The following is a 24,368-nucleotide window of genomic DNA, read 5'->3' on the forward strand; positions in this document are numbered from 1 at the left end:
TTATTATAACACAAAAAGATTATAAAATATAAATCAGTACCATTTATAGCAGAAGTTAATACTTCTTCACTTTTAGCAACAACATTAATACCCCTTCCATCATAGGCCAACCTTCTGCATTTTACAATTAGAGGATAACCAAATTGTTCACCTGCTCTTTTAGAACATTCTTCATCTTCTGTCTATCCCACTAAAAAAATATAAATTTATCTTTTTTTTTCAGATATATATTAATAAAATAAAATAGTCCTTAAAATCATGTATGAAAGCCTCCACCTGGTAAACCAAATCACTAAACCATTAAACCCACCTCATTTACCAATTAAACCAACCACCTGAATACCTCTTGATTCTGGCACAAGAAAAAAAATTAGAAACCCATTTACCTGTTCTATCCTTCGCCACTACACTCACTATCTGTTTCAGTCTTTAAAACTTCACCACCAAACTCACCTGAAACACCATACACCTCTCAGTCCTGTTGCAACTGAAAACCAAATCTGAGAAATTTACTTACCTACTCCGTTACACTCTCCACGAACCCATCACAACCAAATATTTCCTGCCTCCATCAAACCACCAAACTCACTGGCATCATTAATCGAGCCAGAAAATAGAAAAGCAGAAGAAGAAAAATAAATAAGAGTGACCCGAGACCCTCCTGCTGCCAATTGAAACAAAAATAAGGAGAAAAAGAAATAAGAGTTTTTTTTTGTTGTTCATGTGATTTTCGTTTGAAGCAAAATACCAAAGAAAGTTTTTTGTGTGTTTTTCGCATGAATCAAAATAACAAGAAAAATATCACAGAACTGGAGGCCACCACCCTCTCAGAGCACACTGTTCATCATCTTCGTCTCGAACATCTAAACCCCGCAACACAAACCGGAAGCAACCACTAAAACAGTTGAATAAAGCCCTCTGATCAAGCTTTGATTTTTCATCCCTTGTGAACATTTCCAGTGAGGCTGTCACAGTGGATTCTTTCCCATAGGCAACAATCCTTCCCCACCCATGAAGACAACATTCCTTTAGAGTCATCTTTGATACTGTGAACCTGAGAAGAGCAAGTCGCTCTTTTTGAGGGCAGGCCACACTAACATTTCCAACACCAAAACAAGAATATTTGTTTGCAACACTAAATCATATATATTTACTGAATCCCCAACAGCAACCATTGAATCAAATCCACATAGTGATGTAGATTTCACCACTGTATTTACAGAAGTAAGAGTCTTTGTTGACCTTGAATCCCAACATTTTATCTTTTTGTCCCACCCTGCAGTCACAACTTGACCTGTGGAACCAAAAAAATGATAAATTTTTGGAACATAAAATATAAAAATGTAACAAAGTTAAAAGCACAATTTTCTCGAGAAAAAGTCACCAAAAGAGGAAGATGATCTTTTATTTATAGAGGAAAAGTATTCAACCGAACATGGTTCACAAAGATGTCATTGATTGTGAAGATTATGGTTAACCAATGCAATTTGATTACTCAATAAAAAGTTGAAAGGAATATGTTTTGACTTTGTTCACAAGAATTTGCAAAAGGGTAAATACGTAAAAACACATGAATACTTATGTGTATAACATTTTTGGAAGTTTAGGGGTTGCTTCTTACCTTATAGAACATGTTAATTGAGAGGTTTTGAAGCAATTCATATTGATATGTTCTTCTAATCCATTCTTTCCTAAAATGGTTGTATTTTAATCATAGCAGCATTGTTTTTTATTTGTTGATACACGTTACATGCAAGCTTTCCTAGTGGACATAACATAACACCATAATGAGAGTTTGCCATTGGGGTGTCACTGTAAAGAAGTTATATACAGCTGAGCATAGATGAAAGTTAAGGAAATACTTCTGCAAAATGACTGGCAGATTATAGCAGGCTTCCTCAAAGCAAGAAAATACATCCTAGAAAAAAATGACAAAATTTAGAAGTAAAAGAAAAAAAAGTAGATTTTGTTTCTAAAATTTTAAAACATATCATTTAATCATGATAAGAAAGTATTAAAACTCACTTGTTTTGTGATTCGAGTCTTGTGGACCATTTCTGAGTAAAAAGGAATAAAAACAAGTATGGAAATTTCATACTATTTCACCAAAACTTGATGTGAAATTTATAAATATTAGAAAAAGGGTAAAGTTTTTTACCGATATTAGAAACACTAGGGTTGACTGCCAGGGTCAAACCTAGAAAACAATCATCCGTTGTACTTTTACGGCTGAAATCCCAAAATTTAATTCAAGATTTGGTTGTGATCTTGTACAATCATCACATATATTGTAGGTTTTTATCTGTCTTTGTAGAGTCTTGGCTGTACTACTAAGCTTCTATGCTTTCCGTGCATCTAATTCAGCCATTTGGTTTTCCATGTCTGCAAAATTATTGACATTTCACTTGGTGGATAGAAAAGTTGACTAAATGCTAAAAGTTAAGCCATAAAAAAGAAATCTTGCATTCAGAGGAAAAAGCAACTTTTAGCACCTGATATATCTGAAGCCCTTATTTAGCCAGGATCTTTTTGCAGGCAACCTTCGGATCGTAACTATAATGAACTAACTCAAGCTACACACACATTGATGTGGCATGCTATGAGGTGGCATGCTATGTGGCAATGCAGCACCCTATTGCTGTTGAGAATTCAAGAACAAGCAAGTTTTAAGGCATAGTGGCTGTAAAATACACAAAGCTTCCCTTATCAATAAAGTAGATGATGTTCATTATGAAATGGTAACTAATGAATTATTTAAGCAAGTTTTAAGGCATACCTCAAGCCCCTCAACCGTTTCTCTGTATCCACCCAATACAATCTTCTGTAAGTGTCTCCTCTGGGCAAATTACAGTTGGAGGGTGAAAGTCTGGTGGTGGTAGCCTGACAACAGAAAGGTAAAAGAGTCATAAAAAAAAGTTAAGAAATACAAATAATATAAAAAGGTAAATAAGAGTAAAAAGGTTACTTTGAATTCTGAGGTTCTTTCTCACACCTCAATTTGTATGGTGCAAGTTGTAAAGTACACCTGGAAAATAAAAATAAAGCAAAATTAGCTCATTTCAATAATAAGAAGTTAAGAACATACTAAAAATAGTAATAAAAAAAACATACCGACTTAATGGAAAGTTAGCTAGAAGGGAAGATGACACAGGAAGTATTATCCCTGCCTAATAAAAGTGAAGATTATGTTGTCCATTTTAATAATAAGAAGTTAAGAACTCTGTTTTTAAATGTTTGAACTCTGATGAAGTCCTGATCACAATCCCATTGTCTATTAGTATTCTGTATATCAATATTTTTTATAAACAAAATGTAATTAACAATAATTCATTTACCTTTAAACTCTGATGAAGTCCTGATCACATATAGTTAACACCTGGACCAATAAAAAAAGAGTTTGATTATTCTATTTTACACAAAATAACAGCGAGAAATACATGTTACAGATGATACTTTCGTTGATATCATAGTCTTGTATTGTTTGCTGAATTCGAATCAATTGCATCTGCAGATGTCACAAAATCATGAAATTTATGAGTAATCTTCTTCATACTACTCATTTTAATCAATTATTACAAGAGTAAATCTAGAGATCAGAATCTGTTATGAAGAAATCGAATTTAGCGACTTAACTTCTCAATTTACTGATAGGAAAAAATGTATCGCTCTAAAATGAACCCTAGGAACAAAAGCATGAAACTCAACAAATCATGGAAACTGTAAAAAAAATCAAAAAGAGAAATCACCATAGCGACAATTGCAGTGAGGCTACAGAGAAGAGCGAGAAGGTAGAGTATTCAATCTTGCCAAACAAGAGAGTCATTTAATATACTCCACCACTTAGAAGCGTCTTTAATGGTGAACATCATTATCAGCACAAAATCAGACGGGCCTACCAAGGCCCTATACATTTCCGAAGATCCAATTAGTGGTGTTGTTGAGGAGTATCGAGATCATGATAGAGTAGGGCTTGTAAACCAATATTTACCTTAATCTAACCTAGGGCTTGTAAACTTGAGCAATCGTTGCAGTCTATAGTGAGGTGAAGTGAGCCCAAGGTCGTCGGTAGAAAGAGATGAGCCGAGGTCAGAGTGAGTTGAGGTAGAGTACTCCTTGAAAAAGCCCTAGATAATGATACTTTAATGTTAGCGAGGATGTGAACCTGAAGCGGGCCTTCAATTCTTAAATCCACACCAGAGTACTTGATCTGAGATATGAGCTTGGTTGCGTTATTCCTTTAGGATAAACAAAAGGGATTCAGTAGTGGTGGAGGCGGATTAGGGTTTACAGAGAAAAGGAGAAGGATGGAGTGAAGGTTGTCGGCTGGTGGCGTGCCTACTGTTGCCTTGATCGACGTCGACGACCGGGAATGGCAAGTAACAATGGTCGAAGTGCGAGGGAAGAAGTAGGCGGCAGTCAATGTCGGGAGGGGGAAGGAAGGAGCGTTGATAATTAGGGCAAGAGGGAAAGCAAGAAAAAGGAAGGCGATGGTTTTAATTTTTTAGGATTTCATTTTTCCCCTGGCTATTAAAGGATGGAACGCGCGTTTCCATTAAAATTTATAAAGCGACATCCTCAGACGACACACATTTTATTATAGGCGCCTTCCGTGTGTTTTTTATTTTTTGTTTAGACACTAATTTTAGGGCACGCAAAAATGCCGGTCCTAAATCCTTAAAATTTATAAAGAGATGACATTATTTTACGGTCAGACACTTTTGCGTATCGTAAATCAACGCGTATCATAAATTGCGCGTCGTAAAAGACTGTTTTTCTAGTAGTGAAAGTCATTTTGGCTAGGATCAAAATTTGTCGCCAAAACCTGTTACTAATCTCAAAGAACTGACCACAAACTACCGTCAAGCTAGCAACATAATGTATGCTGTTCGTGGCCAATTTCGTTAAAATTTCGTCCATGTTGCTTATTGTTGTTTTACCGACAGAACTTTTAAGTTGTTAAACCCACCGTCGATACTCAAATTTCTACTATTAATTAGTGTAAATAAAGAAGAAAGTTATATATCTTACTCAAAAATATAACATTTTATTATTGATTGTTTTGGAAAAAATACCTTTTATCTTTTGGAAATCAATCATTTTTAATTTATATTATGAATATCTAATAATTATTAAAGTGGCCTCTTGTGTCTTGTGGTCATTTGAGATTAACATTCAAAATGTTCTATCTTGGATAATCTTTGATCTCATGTTCTAAAAGAAAAATAATAACGTATGCCAAATATATATGTTGGTAAAATTTAGGGGCGGTTTTAGTAGGTGTCCCGGTGTGGCACCGGCAAGTCGGTAATACCTATTTTTTCTGTCTGCAGTGGAAATATTTTAACTTTTCGATTTTTTTTATCTATTTTTCCTGTATCGACAACACATATTTCAATTCAAACTCGACAATACTTACTATGTATTCCTGTGTTGCCCCTAATAAAATTATACCTAGCTTATCTTAAAAAGCTTTACCTCCATTTACATGTTTCAATAAGAATTAAAACGGTAATAACACATATTAACCGCTATCATTCTAGAAAGAAAAAATGTCATGAGTTCGAATCCAAGTCAAACATGTATCAAACTTGAGTTAAATTGTGTGAAAAAGATCCCATCATTTTAATCATCATATATTTTTAATTCTTCTCTCAAACTGGTAACTATATGTATCATGTATGCTAAAATATATATATATATATATATATATATATATATATATATATATATATATATATATATATATATATATATATATATATATTACACAAAATACATAGTACTTTTTTTTATAACTTTCATATAATCATATTTTTATACTCTTTTGACACACTAATTAATTAGTTTATGTTCAACATCATCATCTTATCCGAGTTCCCATATCAATTCATAAAATCCAGGATATTCATAATTACAACATTTCTTCAACGATTCATGCTTGTATGTACTAAACTTGATGTGGATTGAGACCAATCGGAAGCCCCTTTACAGGGGTAGCCAATGGATCATATTCGATTTTCTCATCGGGTACTAACAAGTCCCATTTGAAATTGGTGACAATGTTGTGGAGGAACACAAGTACTTGCACTCGTGAAAATTCTTTCCCTAAACACATCCTTGGGCCCCCTCCAAACGGCACATATGTGAATCGAGTTGGTCCTGCACCTTCAAACCTAGATGGGTCAAACCGTGTCACGTCTTCAAAGTTAGCCTCATCTTTATGTGTCGATACAGCACTCCAATAGAGCTGAAGATACAACATGAATACAATATACAAGATTAGCATATATATCTAAGTGTTTCTAGGGTGCATGGCATGCAATAAAATGAGTTCATCAGGCTGCATGCATGTGAATTATAACCATATATAAAAACCCTATTACGAAATATATCGTATCTGTATCTAAACCCATATACTATTAGCAGGGTTCAGGTCGATCGTTACCTTCCATCCTTTGGGAATGGTATAACCTTCGTACTCGAAATCTACCAGCGCCTCTCTAAAAGATCCAATGGCAGGCGAATTTGTTCTCATAACTTCACATACAACATTCCAAGAATATCTCATCTTTTGTACGTCCTCCAATTTCAACAATTCCCCTGCGGCCTTTGACTTTGAAATCTCCATTTGCTCTGTAAATTAACAACATCATCTTCGTCATTAAAACAGTACGTGATCCAGAAAATATATAGCAATTTTATGCAAGAGAATGATAATCGATCGATTATCAAAGGAAAAGGGATGGGAGCCAAAAAAAAAAAAGACCTCTCAACACCTTCTCATAAACACGAGGGTGTTCGCCAAGATTCCTCATGAGCATCGAGATAGATGCAGTGGAGGTGTCATGACCGGCAAATAGTAGTACCAAGAAGTTATTTGCAATCTCCGTCTCAGTTAAAAACCTGCCATTGTCGTCCGAAGATGTAAGAAAATGTGACAGGAGGTCTTGTGAAGATGATGCCTTTCCTTCTGCCAAAGCCGCTTTTCTCTCTTTTATAATTCTCATAAGTTCTTCTCTGATAGCTGACCCTGCTTTTTTCGATCTGTAAAATCGTGTGCCTGGGAAGTCTAGAGGTAGCCCAATGATGCCTTTCAAGAAGATGTTGAACAGGGAAGCAAGTTTTGCGATATGGCTAGGCTCCTCGAGGCTCATAAATAAACGGCATGCGAGCTCAAAGGCGTATAACTTCACGGTTGGGTATACGTTCACCTCCTCCTTGCCTTCATGGGAACAATTGGAAATCAAACAGTTTAGTTTAGCGACTTTTAATGCATAAATTGAAATGCAATTAATAACTGAAAACTCATATTCATTATAAACATTTAGGTTTCAAATGAAAATGAATTTGCAAGCAGGTATATATAGAACAGGGAAAAGTAAATCATCTATTTACCTCGCCAGTGAACTTCGATATGCCGACGAGTGATGATGTCCATGGTGGCAAAATAATGACTGGCGAAAGCTTCTGGACCCAGATACGATAACATCATCTTCCTCAGCCACTTTGCTTCATCACCACGCATGGTAACCAAGCACCGCCCAAAAAGCTTATGTACAGTCGACGGCCACCATGCCGCCACCAGCTTGTTCTCGTTCCCAAACAGGAACTTGTTGCCGGCGGGACCATAAAGCACTGCCATACGCTCCCCAAAAACGCTAGTCTTGAATACTAATGGATTGCCATGTTTCTTGATTCGTTCTCGAACAAATCTCTCTGGAGTTCCATCCCAATTTGCCCGGAGAAATGATAGAGATTCTCCGACGAACGGCCAACCAAAACTTCCTGGTGGAAGATTGATTTTGCTTCTTCCAGATTTTCGGGTCTTGTAAACGATCGAAAAAACGTATGAAATAACTACGAGGAGAAGCAGTGCTTGAAACTGATCAATCATGGTTTGTTTGTGGCACTCATGAATTCGAAGAACATCAAACTTATGTGTCTTATATGATGTGTTCATGATTATGTGATAAAAATGAATGCTCAAAATGTGTGGCTTAGCTTGATCATGTAATATCTAATTAAATAATTTTCAGAAACTGATAAAATGGGTAACCAGTTTGTCCATGCTTGTTTTTAGATTGACGTACGCAAAGGGCAACCAATGTTTTCACTTAATTTATTCAAAGTAACCTCGGTACAGGTTAAATATTCATAACAAATGTTTATATATCGATAGATACAGTAACTTACTACAGTTCGTCAACTTGTTTTGGAAACGATGTAGTTAACATATGTTGGCATATACCGGAACCTTATATTTAAAAAAAATGATCTAAATAGATTCTTTTGAAAGAGATTTTAATTTATAAAAATCATGATAATTTACTAGATTTGGAACTTAAATGAATTAAAACATTATACTATGTTTGATTAAAAAAAAAAAAAATTAAATTGCTTCTTATTTTTATACCTATAAATATTCCTATCTAATAAAATTATGACAAATGTCATCATTTCATATTTTTCAAACTAACTCATTAAGGCTATATTATGAATATATCGAATAAAATTAAATTGAATGATAATTTATCATAATTTTAATAAATAAGAATAATTATAGAAATAATCCATGTTTTGAAAACCGGACCGGACCGGCCGGTTCGACCGGTTCAACCGGGAACCGGTCCCGGATCCAGTTCTTAAAGGTCAAAAAACTGGTGATCGTTTGAACCGGTAAAAACCGGTCCGGTTGAACCGGTAAAACCGGTCAAAACCGGAAATTTTAAAAAATATTTATTTTTTTCATTTTTTGTATTTTTTATATAGTTAAATATAATTATAACATCATCCGGTTTTTCCGGTTTTTGAGACCGGTCTGACCGGTTGGACCACCTGAACCATCGAACCCGTAAGACGACCGGTTCGGTCTTCGGTCCGGTTTTCAAAACCTTGGAAATAATAGATAGTAGGTAATTTAAAAAAAAATGGACTTCCAATTAGAAATATTTTAAATATGTGGCAAGTTAACAATTTATCCTTTATTTTCTATTCCTAAATATATTGAGATCACCTGAAGCTTTTGATGCAAAATGATATCACACGACCTAGTTCAATCAAATAAGTCCAAACGTTAACTTTTGATCAATTAAATGAATCAAACGTTATCTTTCAAAAGCTTTTGTACTTTTTATTTCAAGAGAATGTAATATTTCAAAAGAGCGTTGTTAGGCCTGGTTGTTACGTAATAGTGTGGATTAATTGAGCTAGGTTACGCTTTGCAACGGTGGAGAGAGAAGTATGCATGTAATCTACTCTGTACAATGACACATGATTACGTAAAGATCTTGATTAATATTAAACAATACTTTTAAATTACAACTTTGGTGTGGACCCACCGAAGGTCAGTCCTATCCTTCAAGGTAAGCTAGCTCATCAGGTTCTCTACACAAACAACTTCACATTTTCTCACCACAAACAAAATCGCATTTTCTCACCACAAACACATCCAATCACTCCACGTCTTCGGTTTTCTATTGAGCCGTACGTTACTTCTTCAGTATGAATATTATGTCACTATCACATACACCGGCAAAAGAAACACTACAAGAATAACAGGCTATCGTTACGACATGTATCCCGATGACAAAAGTCGTCGCTAAAAGGTGGTCTCTGCCGAAGACAAGTAGTCTTCAAAACGTTTGACTACTTTGACCAGATCTATTTGACCTTAAAAGGTATCCAGACGACAAGTCATCGGGACAGCGTGGGCGGGAAAGACAAAAAATTCCGCGGTCATCTGAAAATCAATGCCGACGACAAGTCGTCGGTATAGGGTACAACAAATTGAATTTTTATTCCATATTGTAGAAAACCGAAACGACATAGTGTTATGAAACTCTATACCGACGACAAGTTGTCGGTATAGGGTAAGAATTCAACGTGGCGATCCACTTGAAATTTTTAATTTCTTTTAATAAAGACAAAAGATAAAAACGACGTCTTTATTAGAACCATATACCGACGACATGTCGTCGGCATAAGATTTTACCCTTACAGAAAGGTATTAGTGCATCGTTCATTGTTCAGTTGCATACAATCTTTCTCTCTCAAACTGGACAAAGGATTTTGCACCATCTTCACCGGTGACGAGATATAGATATATATATTTGGTCCTTGTTTTCTTGATTGTTTATGATTGTTCAATATTTTTACTCTAAATTTAGAGGTTTTTCTTTCGTTTTCTAATTTTGTGCTTTTCCGGTGCCTACCAGCCACCACCTTCAAATCCAACCATCAGAATCCGGCCATCACATCAAGAAGAACAAAACAGGTTAGTGTTTTTTTTGTTGAAATTTGATATATGTTTGATTTCATGTTTATAATTGTAGATTTGAACATGAAGATTTGTTTTTTGTTTTCTAATTTTTATAATAAATGTTTATTATGTTTTTTTGTTAATCTTTTTGTTATTTTGAAGATGAAGACTTGTTTTTTTTTTTTTGTTATTTAAAAAAAACGTATACTGATGATATGTCGTCGGGATAGGTTTTAACTGTAAAAATTGTTGGAAACTGTTCCCGACGAAAAGTCGTCGTTATAGATTTATAACAACTTTTTTTTACCTCGAAAATCTTTCCCGACGATCCTTTATAGACGACAATTTGTCAGCATAGATGGGTCTTTACCGACGACAATTTTGACTTTTATCGACGGGGCTATACCGACGACTTTGTACGGTCGACAAGTCGTCGATATAGGTTTTACCGACGACATGTCGTCGGCATAGGTGTTGAAAAAAATCGTCGGTATAGGCCTGGTTTCTTGTAGTGAAATAGCAAATGTCATATGGAGGAAAGTTAAAAGAATCAAAAATCAAGTACAAGTGATACTCCGAGTTCAAGCAAACCCAAGGGTCGTCATTGACTTAAATTTTGCCATGAAAAGGACATTGAATGCACTACTAGAAAAAAGGGTGTTTTCCTACGGATAATAGCTACGGAAAATTTCCGTAGCTAATTAGCTACGGAATAGCTACGGATTAGCTACAGAATGGGACGCCCTAATTTAGTAACGGAATAGCTACGGAATAGCTACGGAATAACTACGGATGCTATTCCGTAGTTATTCCGTAGCTAATTAGCTACGGAATAACTACGGATGCTAGTCCGTAGTTATTCCGTAGCTAATTAGCTACGGAATAACCACCATCATCATCATCACCATCACCATCATAAACATCATTACCATCACCATCACCATCACCATCGCCATCACCATCACCATCACCATCACCACCACCATCATCATCATCATCATCATCACCACCACCACCATCATGATCACCATCATCACCAACGTCATCACCATCATCATCTTCATCATCATCACCACCACCACCATCATCATCATCATCACCATCATCATCACCATCAACGTCACCATCATCATCACCATCACCAGCACCATCACCATCATTATCACCATCACCATTGTCACCAAAACCATAACCATAACCATCACCATCACCATCACCATCACCATCACCATTGTCACCAAAACCATAACCATCACCATCAACATCACCATCACCATCACACCATCACCATTACCATCGTCATCATCATCATCACCATCATTATCACCATCATCATCATCATCATCACCATCACCATCACCATCACCATCACCATCACCATCACCATCACCATCACCATCATCATCACCAACATCATCATCACCATCACCATCACCATCACCATCACCATCACCATCACCATCGTTATCACCATCGCCATCACCATCCACTACCACCACCACCACCATTATCATCATCACAATTATCACCATCAGCATCACCATCATCATCATCACCATCATCATTATCATCATCATCACCATCATCATCATCATCATCATCACCACCACCACAACCTCTACCACCACCACTATCATCATCACCATCATCATCATCATCATCAACATCATCACCATCATCATCATCATCATCATCACCACCACCACCACCACCACCATCATCATCACCATCATCACTATCATCATCACCATCAGCATCATCATCATCATCATCACCATTATCATCACCATCATCACCACCATCACCATCACCATCACCATCATCATCACCATAATAATAATAATAATAATAATAATAATATTAATAATATATTATATACACATACACATAAACATTTTGCTTTGTACATTAAACGTATATTATTTCACCTTGAATGTTCTATTTTCCGGGCACCAAACGTCGTTTTTCCGCTTCGTTTTTCTCACACCTTTATTATAAATGATTATCTTTATTTTCACCAACTTATAGCTATTAATATCATTCATAAAGTCGTTTGCACCTCGGGATCAAGTACTCGTTGCACAATTTAACAATATAATGACTATATTTTTCACCAAGTTGTGATTGGTTTATTTTGTATACATGAATAATTTGTGGTATATATGTATGTGTATATGTCTATGTATACGTGCTTGTGAGTATTTATATGTGAACGTAGATGATAAGCATTATAGTTTTAAACCATTAAACGAGTAATGGATCCCATTTGTACACTCGACTTTTGGTGCCTGAAATAATAATAATAATAATAATAATAATAATAATAATAATAATAATAATAATAATAATAATAATAATAATAATAAGAAGAAGAAGATGTTTAAATAGAATAGTCAACCATGTAGGCATGGATGTGGCATGCCCGGCCAGTTGGTAAGTTTGTGTTATTGTATGTATTCAACCTGAGTTCGAATCCCACCCACGTTTTTTTTTTTTTGCAGGCCTTAGCTAATGCGTAGCTAAACCGTCGCTAAAACCGGTCCGTAGCTAATCCGTAGCAGATTCCGAAGCTGGGCCGTAGCAAATCGGTAGCTATTTTTTTTAATTAAAATCCATTTTATTTCCTTGTTATATTGATCCCCCCCCCCTTCAGCGACTTCAGCGAACAGATAGAATCCAGAAAAAAAAAAAAAGAAACAAACTGAAACTTCTCCCCCCCCCCCTCTCGTTTGTGGACAATCGCCGGCGGTTTTTCTTCCCCCTCTCGAGCGCTGCCGTCGCCGACTTTCTTCTCCGGCGCACCTCCTTTCTCTTTCTCGGCCTTTTGCTCGATTCTTCCCTCTCTCGACTCAACGAATGAAGTAAACTGGCGACAACTTCCGTTTCCGAGCATCGCGTCGACAACTTCAATCGACGGCGACAACTTTTGGTTCGTCGACAGCTTCTGCAAAGGTTAGTCAACATTAGATCATTTGTTCTTTTCAAAATCGTTTGTTCTTTCTGCAACATCACATAATGATTTTTTAAAATTGTTTGTTCTTTCTTCATCTTTCTAAAATCATTTGTTGTTTCTTCATCTTTTTGAATTGTTAGTTGGATTTGTGTCTCGGTTGTTACAGGTAGGGAAGAAAGGTATTTGATTTGGGTAATTTCTTGACCAAAATCTTTAATTTTTTGTGTATGAAACCATCTGCCCACCAAGTGTTCGATTAATTGCCTGAGTGAAGGGTATTTGGATTCGGGTAATTTCTTGACCAAAATTTTGGTCCCTTGGTCATTTGTGAAGTTATCAAGAACGATGGATTGAAGATGTAGGTGGTTTTTTTCTGGTTCTCGGTTGTTTATGTTGCTAAAATGGTGGAGTAGCTGAGCATGTGATGGTACAGAACAGATGCAAACAGGAAGGTGGTCAATGGTGGTGTTTGGTGGTTGGAGCAAAAATGAATGGAGCAGATAGTGGTATTTGGCTGTTTGTGTATGTAGCAAACATACAGATTGGATTACAGGTTAGTTCTTCATCCCTCAATTATTAGTTTTATGTGTGTATGTGTATTTGGCTGTTTATGTATGTAGCAAACATACATATTGGATTACAGGTTACTTCTTCATCCCTTAATTATCAGTTTTATGTGTGTATGTATATTTGGTTGTTTGTGTATGTAGAAAACATACAGATTAGATTACAGGTTAGCTCTTCATCCCTCAAGTATTAGTTTTATGTGTGTATGTGTATGTAGCAAGAACATAGATTGGTTTTGCATGTCTAAAATTGAATATATTTTTTCATTTTTTCAGCTCTATTGATCTCTCAAGCACCACAACAGATTTATGCAGTGAGTTCTGTAAAAGGCTTAAAGGGTTTCTTGCGACATGGCCTCCTTCAAGTCCCCAACCTCATATCAATAAACTTCTCAGATCAAAGGGTTTTTTTATCATAGTTTCATGTTATAATGTTATATTTATTAAGTTTTTTGATATATATATATATATATATATATATATATATATATATATATTATAATGTTATACAATCTACTTATCAAAATCATCTTATGTTTAACAAGTTCAGGTTTCTTTTACTGGACAAGGTGACACAGTCCATGAAGCAGTTATCTGGAGGCCAAAAAACTGTAGTAGCTGACTTGTGTAATAGTTACCGGTTGGTTGCCCTTCATGAAGCTTTCTGGTGTTTTAAATAGCAACATATTTTTAGTTTGACCAAATTTTTTATTTTGTTGTATAGATGATGTTTATTCTAATATTTATTTTTGGAAAATGATGTTTTTGTAATGTGTTAGACACTAATGTATTTTACATTTTGTAGTTTAATGTAATGAATTTTTGTTTCATTTTGACCAAATTAATTGTTATTTTATTTAAAAAAAATATTATTATTTTTTTAAAAAAATAAAATGTAATTAGCTACGGATTACCTACAGAAAATCTGTAGCCATTTACTTCCGTAGCTATTTTGTAGCTATTTGGTTCCGTAGCTATTTAGTTCCGTAGCTATTCAATTCCGTAGCTATTCTGTAGGAAATCTGTAACTATTTATTTCTGTAGCTATTCCGTAGCTATAGTAGCTACGGAAAATTCCGTAGTTATTCCGTAGTGATTCCGTAGCTAATCCGTAGCTACAATTTAGCCACGGGCCATTATGCTACAGCCAATTTTCCGTAGCAATTCCGTAGCTATCCGCTTATAGCTACGGAATAGCTACGGATTGTGCTGTAGCTATTGCACCAATTTTCTAGTAGTGATGCCCTGGTTTCAAGGAGTGGCTAGATAAGAAGGTTAATGATTATTATTAACGATTTAGGAGTCTCTTTAAAATAAATTTTCATTCAAACGCATATTTGATCGACTTTGGCACTAGCTACAATAAAAAAAAGGTAATTAGCGACGACAAAAGTCACCATTAAGGAGTAAACAAGTCGTTGGTAAGGGTAATAACGGCGACATGTCGTCGTTAAAAGTCGCCGCTACTTCTCAGTCGCTATTGATCAAAATGTCGTTGGTAAATATAATTGTCGCCACTAATGCTACTGTCACCAATAATACTTCTTGTCGCCGTTAATGTTAATGTCGTTGGTAATACTTCTTATCGCCGTAATAACAATTTTTATTTTTTTTATATTTTTAATCAATGATTTTAGGTATTAAAAACCGATACATAACGACATTAAATACAAAAAAAATTACATAATAACATCCGATTAGTTATCAAATACTATTATAATTAATTTTATATAAAAATAAACAATCAAAGTTTTACAATTCTAACAAGTAGCAAAGTGTCACGACAAATGTAACATACAAAACACAAAATAATTATCCGACGAACCATCATCTCCGTTCCCATTGTTTCCTCTTTGACCTTTTCCTGATTGAAAAAACGCATAAAGCTTATCCCTATATGTCGGGTTGTTGAGCATTGTCCGAATATTTTCCAACTACATAATAAATAACAACATATATAAACTTGTAAGTTAAATTATCAAACATAAACAAAAACTACCAAAGTACATTGCTATTTCATGCACTTAAATACAAGAAATACCAAAAGTACATTGCTATTTCTTGTACTTGGGGGCAAAAACACAATTATCAAATCAACATGCATTTATCGATGCCAAAGTATATTACTACTTTTAAGCTAAAACAAAAAAAACCAAAGTACATTGCGTAACCCTAATATGTTATGTGCACTAGGGTTCAAAAGCGTATCCCTAATATGGAACTTCTCTGTGAGATGGAACTTCTCTGTGAGAGCATACAAACAACACTAGGATTCAAAAGTGTAACCCTAATATGTTACATGCATGCATTATATATAAACTAGACCTGATAGCGAATCCAAGAATGGACAGACCCATTTCGGAATAAAGAAAACTATATAAGCACATATTTGTCACAACACATAACAAACCTAACAATCTCTCCCTTTGTGTCAAATTCAGAAGGAGTGTCTTCATTGTCTTCGTTACGCGTCGAGCAGTTTAGGCATTATATTCAGAAGCGAGTTTCAGACACATAAGTACTATCTGATCATATCCGAAAAACATTCGAGGTCGACAGAAGAGTTCGCTTTGCATGCTTGAGCCATAAAAAGAATAGTCTTCAGATAAGCTATAGAATACATGTTGTAAATGATGCTCCAATACTCTTTTCGGATAATCCCCACTCTCAGCTTCTGAATATCCTTTGGTTGCTCTTCCGGTTTCAGAATGGGCCTCTTTTTCAAAACTAATGTGATCTTAACATCCATTTTTCAATTTCCAGAATGTAGCAGATGATCATTCTTTACAAAGGCGCTACAATAGGCTCGTGCTTCTTTTAATCTTTCATAACAAGGTTGAAGAAGGAGATATAGGCGTATGGGTTCATAAATGGCAAGTCTGCCAAAGTGAACTCATCCACAATATGATTAGCTCCTCTGAATCCCTTGAATTATATGTTCAGAAAGTCTTCGGTCTGAACAGGAGATTTAACCTTTACAACAGTTGTTTTCTTCAAGCTCCAAGACTTGTACTGTGGCTTGGCGTACTTTAAGTAAAATGAAAAATGCTTCTGATTAACTGCACTTTCCGAGATCAAAGACTTCTCAATGTTCTCAAAACAACAAAAGAGAAAAGGCCTGGGTGTGATGGGAAAATCAAATTGAGATTCCAAATCGTTGTAAAGGTCAAATGAAATCGAGGGCTCCAGCCAGTAGATGCTCGGATTTACAATTGCCTCTTTCTGAAAGTGCTCGATTGTCCAAGGAGAGAATACCGACTTCTGAGTTTCAAGCGTAAGTTTCGCATTCTTAGCATCAGCTTCCTCGGCTTCTAACTTGTAACAACCTAATATTTATATAAAAATTTTAACTTTTATAAATATAAAAATCAACCACAATTGTTTCCAAAATAATCCCATTACATAGCCATAACGTTACAAAAGATCGGAGCATCAAGAACTAGATGCGAAAATATTTTAAAATATATGTCGGAGTAAGATGACGACCATTGACTATTTTATACTACTTGTTGAACACTAGTACGCTCAATATATGCATGTATTGATGATCTTACTTTTCAGGGAAAACAAAAGGTGTTCATTCGTGTACTTCATCCACCTCATGGTTTCCTTTATTGACTTATATTGCATGAGGAATCCCCAAAGAAGTATAGTCTACTCGTTGTTTATAGTGATCCATCAGGATATATCTAATGGGATTATTTTCATAGGATCAGTGTGCGAGAATCGACGGACTGGCTAACTAAGGGCAAAATAGTATAGTCTCTTATAGATATCTTTATTATGTGATAACAATTGATTTTGCATGATTATTATTTATGAGTTATTACCATCATAATATTATGGGATTGAGAACCCTATGTGTCTCACTAGGTTTTCCCAAACTTGACTCACACAAATTATATGCATCACAGGTAGCATGACTAAGGCTTTTGGAACTTAATTAGGATGTCGAGTGAATAAGATACATCCTACAATAGTATTTAGGACCGATGGGCATTTACGATGTAACATATGTTTTGTATTGATTATGACATCTTTCGGGTTTTGTTATTTTGAAACATTATCTGTACACAAAATGTTTTAATATACTAGGATTTTCCGAAAACAAAGATAACATGGATTTGACGACATAAAGAGAAGTTTTGTCGGTTCTAAAAATTAGGGGATGTCATAGTAACACATGTTTACTTGTTTGTATGGCTTCATTATGTCCAAGTAAGCCTTTTCAAGCATATAAAGTGGAGGAACTATTTGTAATGGCTAATGTTTTACCCACACACATTTTATGATACGTGACTACGACACTTTAAAGGGATATGCCACATAACATGCCATATCATCGGTGTAGAACATGTCATTGCCCATGCCACAGTCCACAACAACGTCCATGTCATCCACCATCCATACACATCATATTACTTTTCACCACACATATTTACTAATTTTAGCTGCATATGGATGTGTAGGTATAACTTACTATATATCCACACATAGTTGATGTATAGGTAATGACCTATACCTATATGTATGTGCCGAAACATAGTAACATTTAATTTATGTATGGATAAATCCAACTACCACCACATAATATGTACGGAAAATCAATCTACCAACGCATAATATGCTTCTACCCACATATAATGTGTACGGATAAGCACCAAAATTTCTTGTGGTGTGTAACCTACTTCGTACACTAACACATGGTTACATAAAGATCGTCACTTATAAAAATACATTTAAATTACAACTTCAATGTTGGACACATGATTACATAAAGATATTGATAAAAAAAATTTATTAGTTCAATAATATAAATGATCAATTTATGAATGTTTGCCTGATGTCGTATATTGAGAAAGAATGTTAGAAAATATTAGCAACCATATAATTACAAATTGTTTTCAAAATATGAAAAGTAGCAATAAACAAATGTAGGACAATGACTACTATTTTTTAAAATTATGTTTGATTTTTGGTATTATGATTATAATTGCATTAGATGATATTATTGTCGACTCAACCACATAACCAAACTTTTTCGAACTATCTATTTTATCACATATGAGTTTGAACCTTGGATTCACCTCTTTAAACATTATAACTCATTTCTATTAAAAGAATCTTCATGATAATGAACTAAAATAGAAGCTTGAATATATAAAATTTTTCTAAAGAGTTTAAAAGTGATTTAAACAAAACACAATTTATCTTATTTCTTAGTTAGTTATATTTTACATTATAATTCTAATTTTGGATTCGGTTTCTTAGTAAAAACAACTATTACAATAAGTGTCTATGATTCTATAATATATAACATGTAAAAATACAAACTTACAACATACATACATTGATTCATGTTTGTATTCTTCAAACTTGATGCGGATGAAGGCGCACAGGAAGCCCCTTTACAGGAGTAGCCATGGGATCATATTCAATTTTCTCATCGGGTATTAACAAGTCCCATTTAAAGTTTGTGACGATGTTGTGAAGGAACACGAGTACTTCCAATCGTGAAAATTCTTTCCCTAAACACATCCTTGGACCCCCTCCGAACGGGACAAATGTGTATGGAATTGGGCCTGCACCTTCAAACCTCGATGGATCAAATTGTGTTGCGTTTTCAAAGTTTTCCTCGTCTTTATGGGTTGATACAACACTCCAGTATAGCTGAATATGTAACATGAATACAAATATACAATAAGAAAAGTTTTTATATCATTCAAAATTATGTATAATAAAAATAGAAGTTCATATAGACTTAACTAGTTCATCTGGATAGACTAAACTAATCTATTTGGACAGACTTAACTGGTGCTGAGTTACACAAATTTGACTAATCCATAGGCTATCTAGATCATATCAAATAAAATAACGTTTAGGCTTATTGGTCGTCAACGAGAATTTTCTAGGACCAAATTTTATTTTGTTGTAATTTTTATGATTCTTGAAAAAATGTTTTTATAAATATTTAAGTATTTCTTTATTTATTTAGCATTATTTTAAAATGCTTTTATAAAAACAGTTGTGACCTTAAGAATTTTTAAATTAAATATTATGTTTTTTTTAAATGACAAACGAATTAAACGAAAACATACTCGCAATATTTCCGTGAACCTACATGAATATAACATCTGATACATCAACCCACTTAGGCCTAATATTGCTTTCATTATATGTTTCTTTATAATTTGTAATTTAAATATTAAAGTACTACGCTTGTTTACAACATTGTTTTTTTTACTTTTTTGTACTTTTTATAGTAAATTAAATTCTTTTGTTTAGTGATTTTTGTCTTAAATTTTATTTTCTAGTTTTTACACAATATTGGTTTTTATTTAATGTTTTTATAAGGTTTTTTTTTTTCCATATTTCAAGTTACATGATTATTTATTTTTGGTCTCGAAGCATATCTATCTTTCTTGTCTTCCCAAAATAATACTAATTGTAACATTGAAAAGAAAACATTATCAAATAAAAACAAAAACTAAAAAAAAAAAATCATTTTGGAATAAAAGTGAAAATTTAGCTATACTCGGTGAACAAAAACTGTAAAATTTACTCTATTTTTTTATACTTGGAATAATAGGATGAGGCTCGACTAGGGTGAGGTTTTTGTAGGTCTGACAATTGGGTTGGGTTGAAGAGTTGGCGGGTCAAAAAACATAAATTTAACCCAATCCATATAATATATGGGTTGACGGGTTGACGGGTCACGGGTTGGTGGGTTGAAAACCTCAACCCAACCCAACCCAAATAACCCGTTTAAGTATATGGGTTCGTGGGTTCACAAGTTAATGGGTCAAACCCAACCCATATAACTCGTTTAATAAATAAGCAACACATTTTAAAAAATGAGGTTTTTTCAACTTAAATTAATAAAATGATTAAAGTTAGTAACATAAAAAAAAGTTTTCAATATAAATTCATAAAGTTAATAACATCCAAATAAAAATGAAAAATAAAAACATTCATAAAAACTGGATGTGTTTTTCGTTTGTGACTCGTGAAAATAACGACATGTATTTTTTCTTTTTCTGATTAATGAATCGCAAATACAGATTAGTCACATACGAATACGGAAGAAATACAATGATACAGAATATTACGAATATAGATGAAAATCAAATTTCATTAATAATTAAATGTATCATTTTTTAAATGTAATATATATATATATATATATATATATATATATATATATATATATATATATATATATATATATATACGGGTTGGCGGATTGACCCACGAACCCAAACAGATAACCCAACCCAACCCACGAAATAAACGGGTTGGTGGATTGACGGGTTGACGGGTTGACGGGTCAAAAATCTCAACCCAAACCCGTCTATTTTCGGGTTAGGTCAGTGTCGGGTTACAGGTTGGATCGAGAGTTGTCACCCCTAGGTTTTTGGGCCATATTTAAAACCGTTACCTACTCTATAGGTATTTAAACCCATTCTTTATTTAAAAACTATAAAAGATAAGGATTTACTAACATATCTCATAATATAATCCCTTTATTATAGTTAGGGTTTATATAAAATAGTTTTAAGTTGAGTAAATTACACGAATGGTCCCTATGGTTTAGGTTAATTTACATATTTGGTCCCTAACTTATTTTTTTAACTCGAAAGATTTGTATTGTTTGTTTTTGTTACGCGATTGGTCACTGTCTTACCTAAAAAAATTATTTTACCATTGATTTTTTGATTTATTTAAATAAACACATCTCAACCCCACCCCTTACCTTATCTTACCTACACCATCATTTTTTTTTTATTTAAACATTAGTCTTTTTAGATAAGATAGGGACCAAACGCGTAACAAAAACAAATAGTAAGGACCAAACACATAAAAAAAAACAAACAATAGAGACTTTTCTGGTTAAAAAAAATAAGTTAGGGACCAAAAGCATAAATTACCCTAAACCATAGGGAGCATTCGTGTAATTTCATACCTTCCATCCTTTGGGAATTGTGTAACCTGCATACTCGAAATCCACGAGCGCCTCTCGAAACGATCCAAGAACAGGCGGATTAATTCTCATCACTTCACAAACAACATTCCATGAGTATCTCATCTTCTGTACATCTTCCCATTTCAGCATTTCCCCTTCTACTTTTCCCTTTGAAACCTCCAATTGCTCTGTAAACAAATCCCATTTTCATCTCTATTTCTCAACATAATCAATTAATCATAATCAAAGAAGACAACTAACCTTTCAACACCTTCTCATAAACATCAGGGTATTCACCAAGACTCTTCATAACCAACGTGATAGACACAGTAGAAGTATCATGCCCAGCAAAGAGTAACAACAAGATGTTGTTTGCAATCTCCATCTCAGTTAAAAACCTGCCATTTTCATCCGAAGATGTAAGCAAATGTGACAGGAGGTCTTGTGAAGACGACGCTTTTCCTTCTTTCAAATCTGTTCTTCTCTCTTTGATAATCGCCATTAGTTCTTTCCTAATTGCTGCTGCTGCTTTCTTCGAGCTGTAAAATCGTGTTCCTGGGAAGTCTATTGGTAGCTCGATGATGCCTTTTAAGAACACGTTGAACAGAGAACCGAGTTTTGCGATATGATTTGGATCTTCAAGGCTTAGAAATAAACGACAGGCGAGCTCAAAGGCGTATAGTTTAACAGTTTTGTATACGTTCACCTCCTCCTTCCCTTCATCGGAAAAGTTGAATCACAATTAGACATGAACACATGGGTAAAACAGTTCTTCGACTTCAATTGAGCAATCGAAATGCAACAAATTGGTAAAATCACAGATTGGTTTTCGAAATTTCAAACGCGTTGAGAAAACCAGGGCACAAATTCACAATCTGAACAGATTTTGTATTCGTTGATCGTGTAATTTCGTATTGATGATGATGATGATGATAAATTCATTCATTTAACTTCATCGATTATTGAACAACTTCGATATGGTAAGAGTTAAGGTATAACAGAATAGTTTAATTACCTTGCCAGTGAACTTGGATATGGCGACGGGTGACGATGTCCATGGTAGCAGCATAGTGAGTGGCGAAAGCATCAGGACCTAGATACGATAACAGCATCTTCCTCATCCATTTTGCTTCATCGCCACGGATTGTAATCAAGCACCTGCCGAAAAGCTTCCTCACCGGCGTCGGCCACCACGCCGCCACCAGCTTGTTCTCGTTCCCGAACAGAAATTTGTTGCCGGCAGGACCACAGACCACTGCTATACGGTCGCCAAGCAACGACGTCTTGAAGACTAAAGGACTACCGTGTTTCTCGATCCGTTCTTTAACGAATTTCTCCGGAGTTCCTGCCCAACCTGCTCGGAGTAGAGATAGAGATTCTCCGATGAACGGCCATCCGAAGCTTCCTGGTGGAAGATTGATTTCGCTTTTTCCAGATTTTCGGTTCCAGTAAAGTATGGCAAGAATGTATGAAACAATGAACAGGAGAAGAATCAGTGGTAGAAATTGAATCATGATTCGTTTTCGCACTGATTTTGAAGAACATCAAGTGCGCATGGAGAAGTTAACGTGATGATATAGCATGTATATGCGTATGACAAATATAATCTAATATATATAATATATAATATATGTATGGTGGAAAAAAAAAAGAGAAAGGGAGCCATAATATCAGTATGATAAATTGTAAATCATTTTCAAAATGATGATCTTTGAACAATCTTTTTGAGAATCTTGCTATGTACATGTCAAAATCATGTTGTGGCATCCTTAATGATGGGTAGTGGGACATCTCACTTGGTAAGAATAGAAAAGTTATTTGTTATATATTTCACACTAAATGTAAATTCTTTGTATAGGTTGATTAAAGAAAAAATAAAATATTAAAATATAAATAATAAGTATTTTTTATAATAAAATTTTGAAATAAGAAATATAGAAACATATTAATTGCAATTTATTATGATATTTATTATATTTGATACTTTACATATATAAGTATTAGATTATGTGACTTTTTAATTTTACAATTTGAAAAAAAAAAACATAAATTGACATGTAGATATTATTTATTTAAAAAATATCACAAAATGCCAAATGTCAAAACTCATTAGAGATTGACATGTGTTAGAAAAAACATTCATTTATTAGAGAAGATAGTTATTTTATTAGTTTTACTCATCTCTAAGAGCATCTCCAACCCTTTCTCATTCTCCATTTTTCCTCCATTATTCTCCAACCCTCACCCATTTATTCCTCCATTTTGGGGGATATGAATAGTATTACACCAAATATGGTGTTATATTATTCATGTAACATCATGTTTCGGATCGTCTGTGATTTAGGGTTCGTGGGATGCAACCTAGGCATGAGGAAGTCTCGGGGCTGCGATGAGTTGCTAGAAGCGTAGGGCTTCTCATCACCTTTCCGTGGATATGAGGTCCATTGGAAACGGACTTATAACAAAGGAGTTATGATAGTTTGAAGTTTTGGCAAGAAAGGCCCTTTAATTCAGAAAGGTGGCATCTGAGTACGTTGGGCGTACGTGTGTGTACGCTTAGCGTACTCATGTGCGTGAAAGTGAAGCGAAGTCACCTAGTACGCTGGGCGTACTAGTCCCAAAGTGAAA

At 34.6% G+C, this 24,368-nt stretch overlaps 2 protein-coding genes and 1 long non-coding RNA gene across 4 annotated transcripts; 1 reads left to right on the forward strand and 2 right to left on the reverse strand.

Annotated features, from left to right (window-relative positions):
• Positions 1-5,796: 5,796 nt before the first annotated feature.
• On the reverse strand, positions 5,797-7,944 carry LOC145086771 (beta-amyrin 28-monooxygenase-like). The gene is made up of 4 exons (XM_079024611.1): positions 7,396-7,944; positions 6,767-7,222; positions 6,446-6,633; positions 5,797-6,247 (listed from the first exon to the last, which is right to left on the reverse strand). The coding sequence occupies exons 1-4, from the start codon at positions 7,892-7,894 to the stop codon at positions 5,948-5,950; spliced, it is 1,443 nt and encodes a 480-aa protein (XP_078880737.1). The 5' UTR covers positions 7,895-7,944; the 3' UTR covers positions 5,797-5,947.
• Positions 7,945-12,961: 5,017 nt separating this feature from the next.
• LOC145086772 (uncharacterized) lies at positions 12,962-14,607 on the forward strand. Of its 2 annotated transcripts, none has more exons than XR_013700628.1 (4): positions 12,962-13,210; positions 13,378-13,764; positions 14,054-14,181; positions 14,323-14,607. It is a non-coding gene; the product is annotated as an uncharacterized LOC145086772 (long non-coding RNA). The 2 variants fall into 2 exon arrangements; XR_013700627.1 differs by having other exon boundaries at positions 12,963-13,210; positions 14,328-14,607.
• A 4,360-nt stretch (positions 14,608-18,967) lies between these two features.
• Positions 18,968-23,338, reverse strand: LOC145086773 (beta-amyrin 28-monooxygenase-like). Its single transcript, XM_079024613.1, has 4 exons — positions 22,756-23,338; positions 22,002-22,457; positions 21,741-21,928; positions 18,968-19,447 (listed from the first exon to the last, which is right to left on the reverse strand). Exons 1-4 carry the CDS (start codon positions 23,252-23,254, stop codon positions 19,148-19,150), a joined length of 1,443 nt encoding a protein of 480 aa, XP_078880739.1. The 5' UTR covers positions 23,255-23,338; the 3' UTR covers positions 18,968-19,147.
• Between the last annotated feature and the right edge of the window lie 1,030 nt (positions 23,339-24,368).

This window comes from Lactuca serriola, chromosome 2, assembly GCF_051521515.1.
Source record: "Lactuca serriola cultivar US96UC23 chromosome 2, Lser_US96UC23_V15, whole genome shotgun sequence".
NCBI lineage: Eukaryota > Viridiplantae > Streptophyta > Magnoliopsida > Asterales > Asteraceae > Lactuca > Lactuca serriola.

Excerpts from the sequence above, each read along its gene's own strand:
- LOC145086771 (XM_079024611.1), bottom strand. The coding sequence starts at position 7,894 with ATGATTGATCAGTTTCAAGCACTGCTTCTCCTCGTAGTTATTTCATAC. Across the intron at positions 7,223-7,395 it reads TATCGAAGTTCACTGGCGAG|GCAAGGAGGAGGTGAACGTA; the intron begins GTAAATAGATGA and ends GTTCCCATGAAG. Across the intron at positions 6,248-6,445 it reads CCATTCCCAAAGGATGGAAG|CTCTATTGGAGTGCTGTATC; the intron begins GTAACGATCGAC and ends TTGTATCTTCAG.
- LOC145086773 (XM_079024613.1), bottom strand. The coding sequence starts at position 23,254 with ATGATTCAATTTCTACCACTGATTCTTCTCCTGTTCATTGTTTCATAC. Across the intron at positions 22,458-22,755 it reads TATCCAAGTTCACTGGCAAG|GGAAGGAGGAGGTGAACGTA; the intron begins GTAATTAAACTA and ends TTTCCGATGAAG. Across the intron at positions 19,448-21,740 it reads CAATTCCCAAAGGATGGAAG|CTATACTGGAGTGTTGTATC; the intron begins GTATGAAATTAC and ends TTACATATTCAG.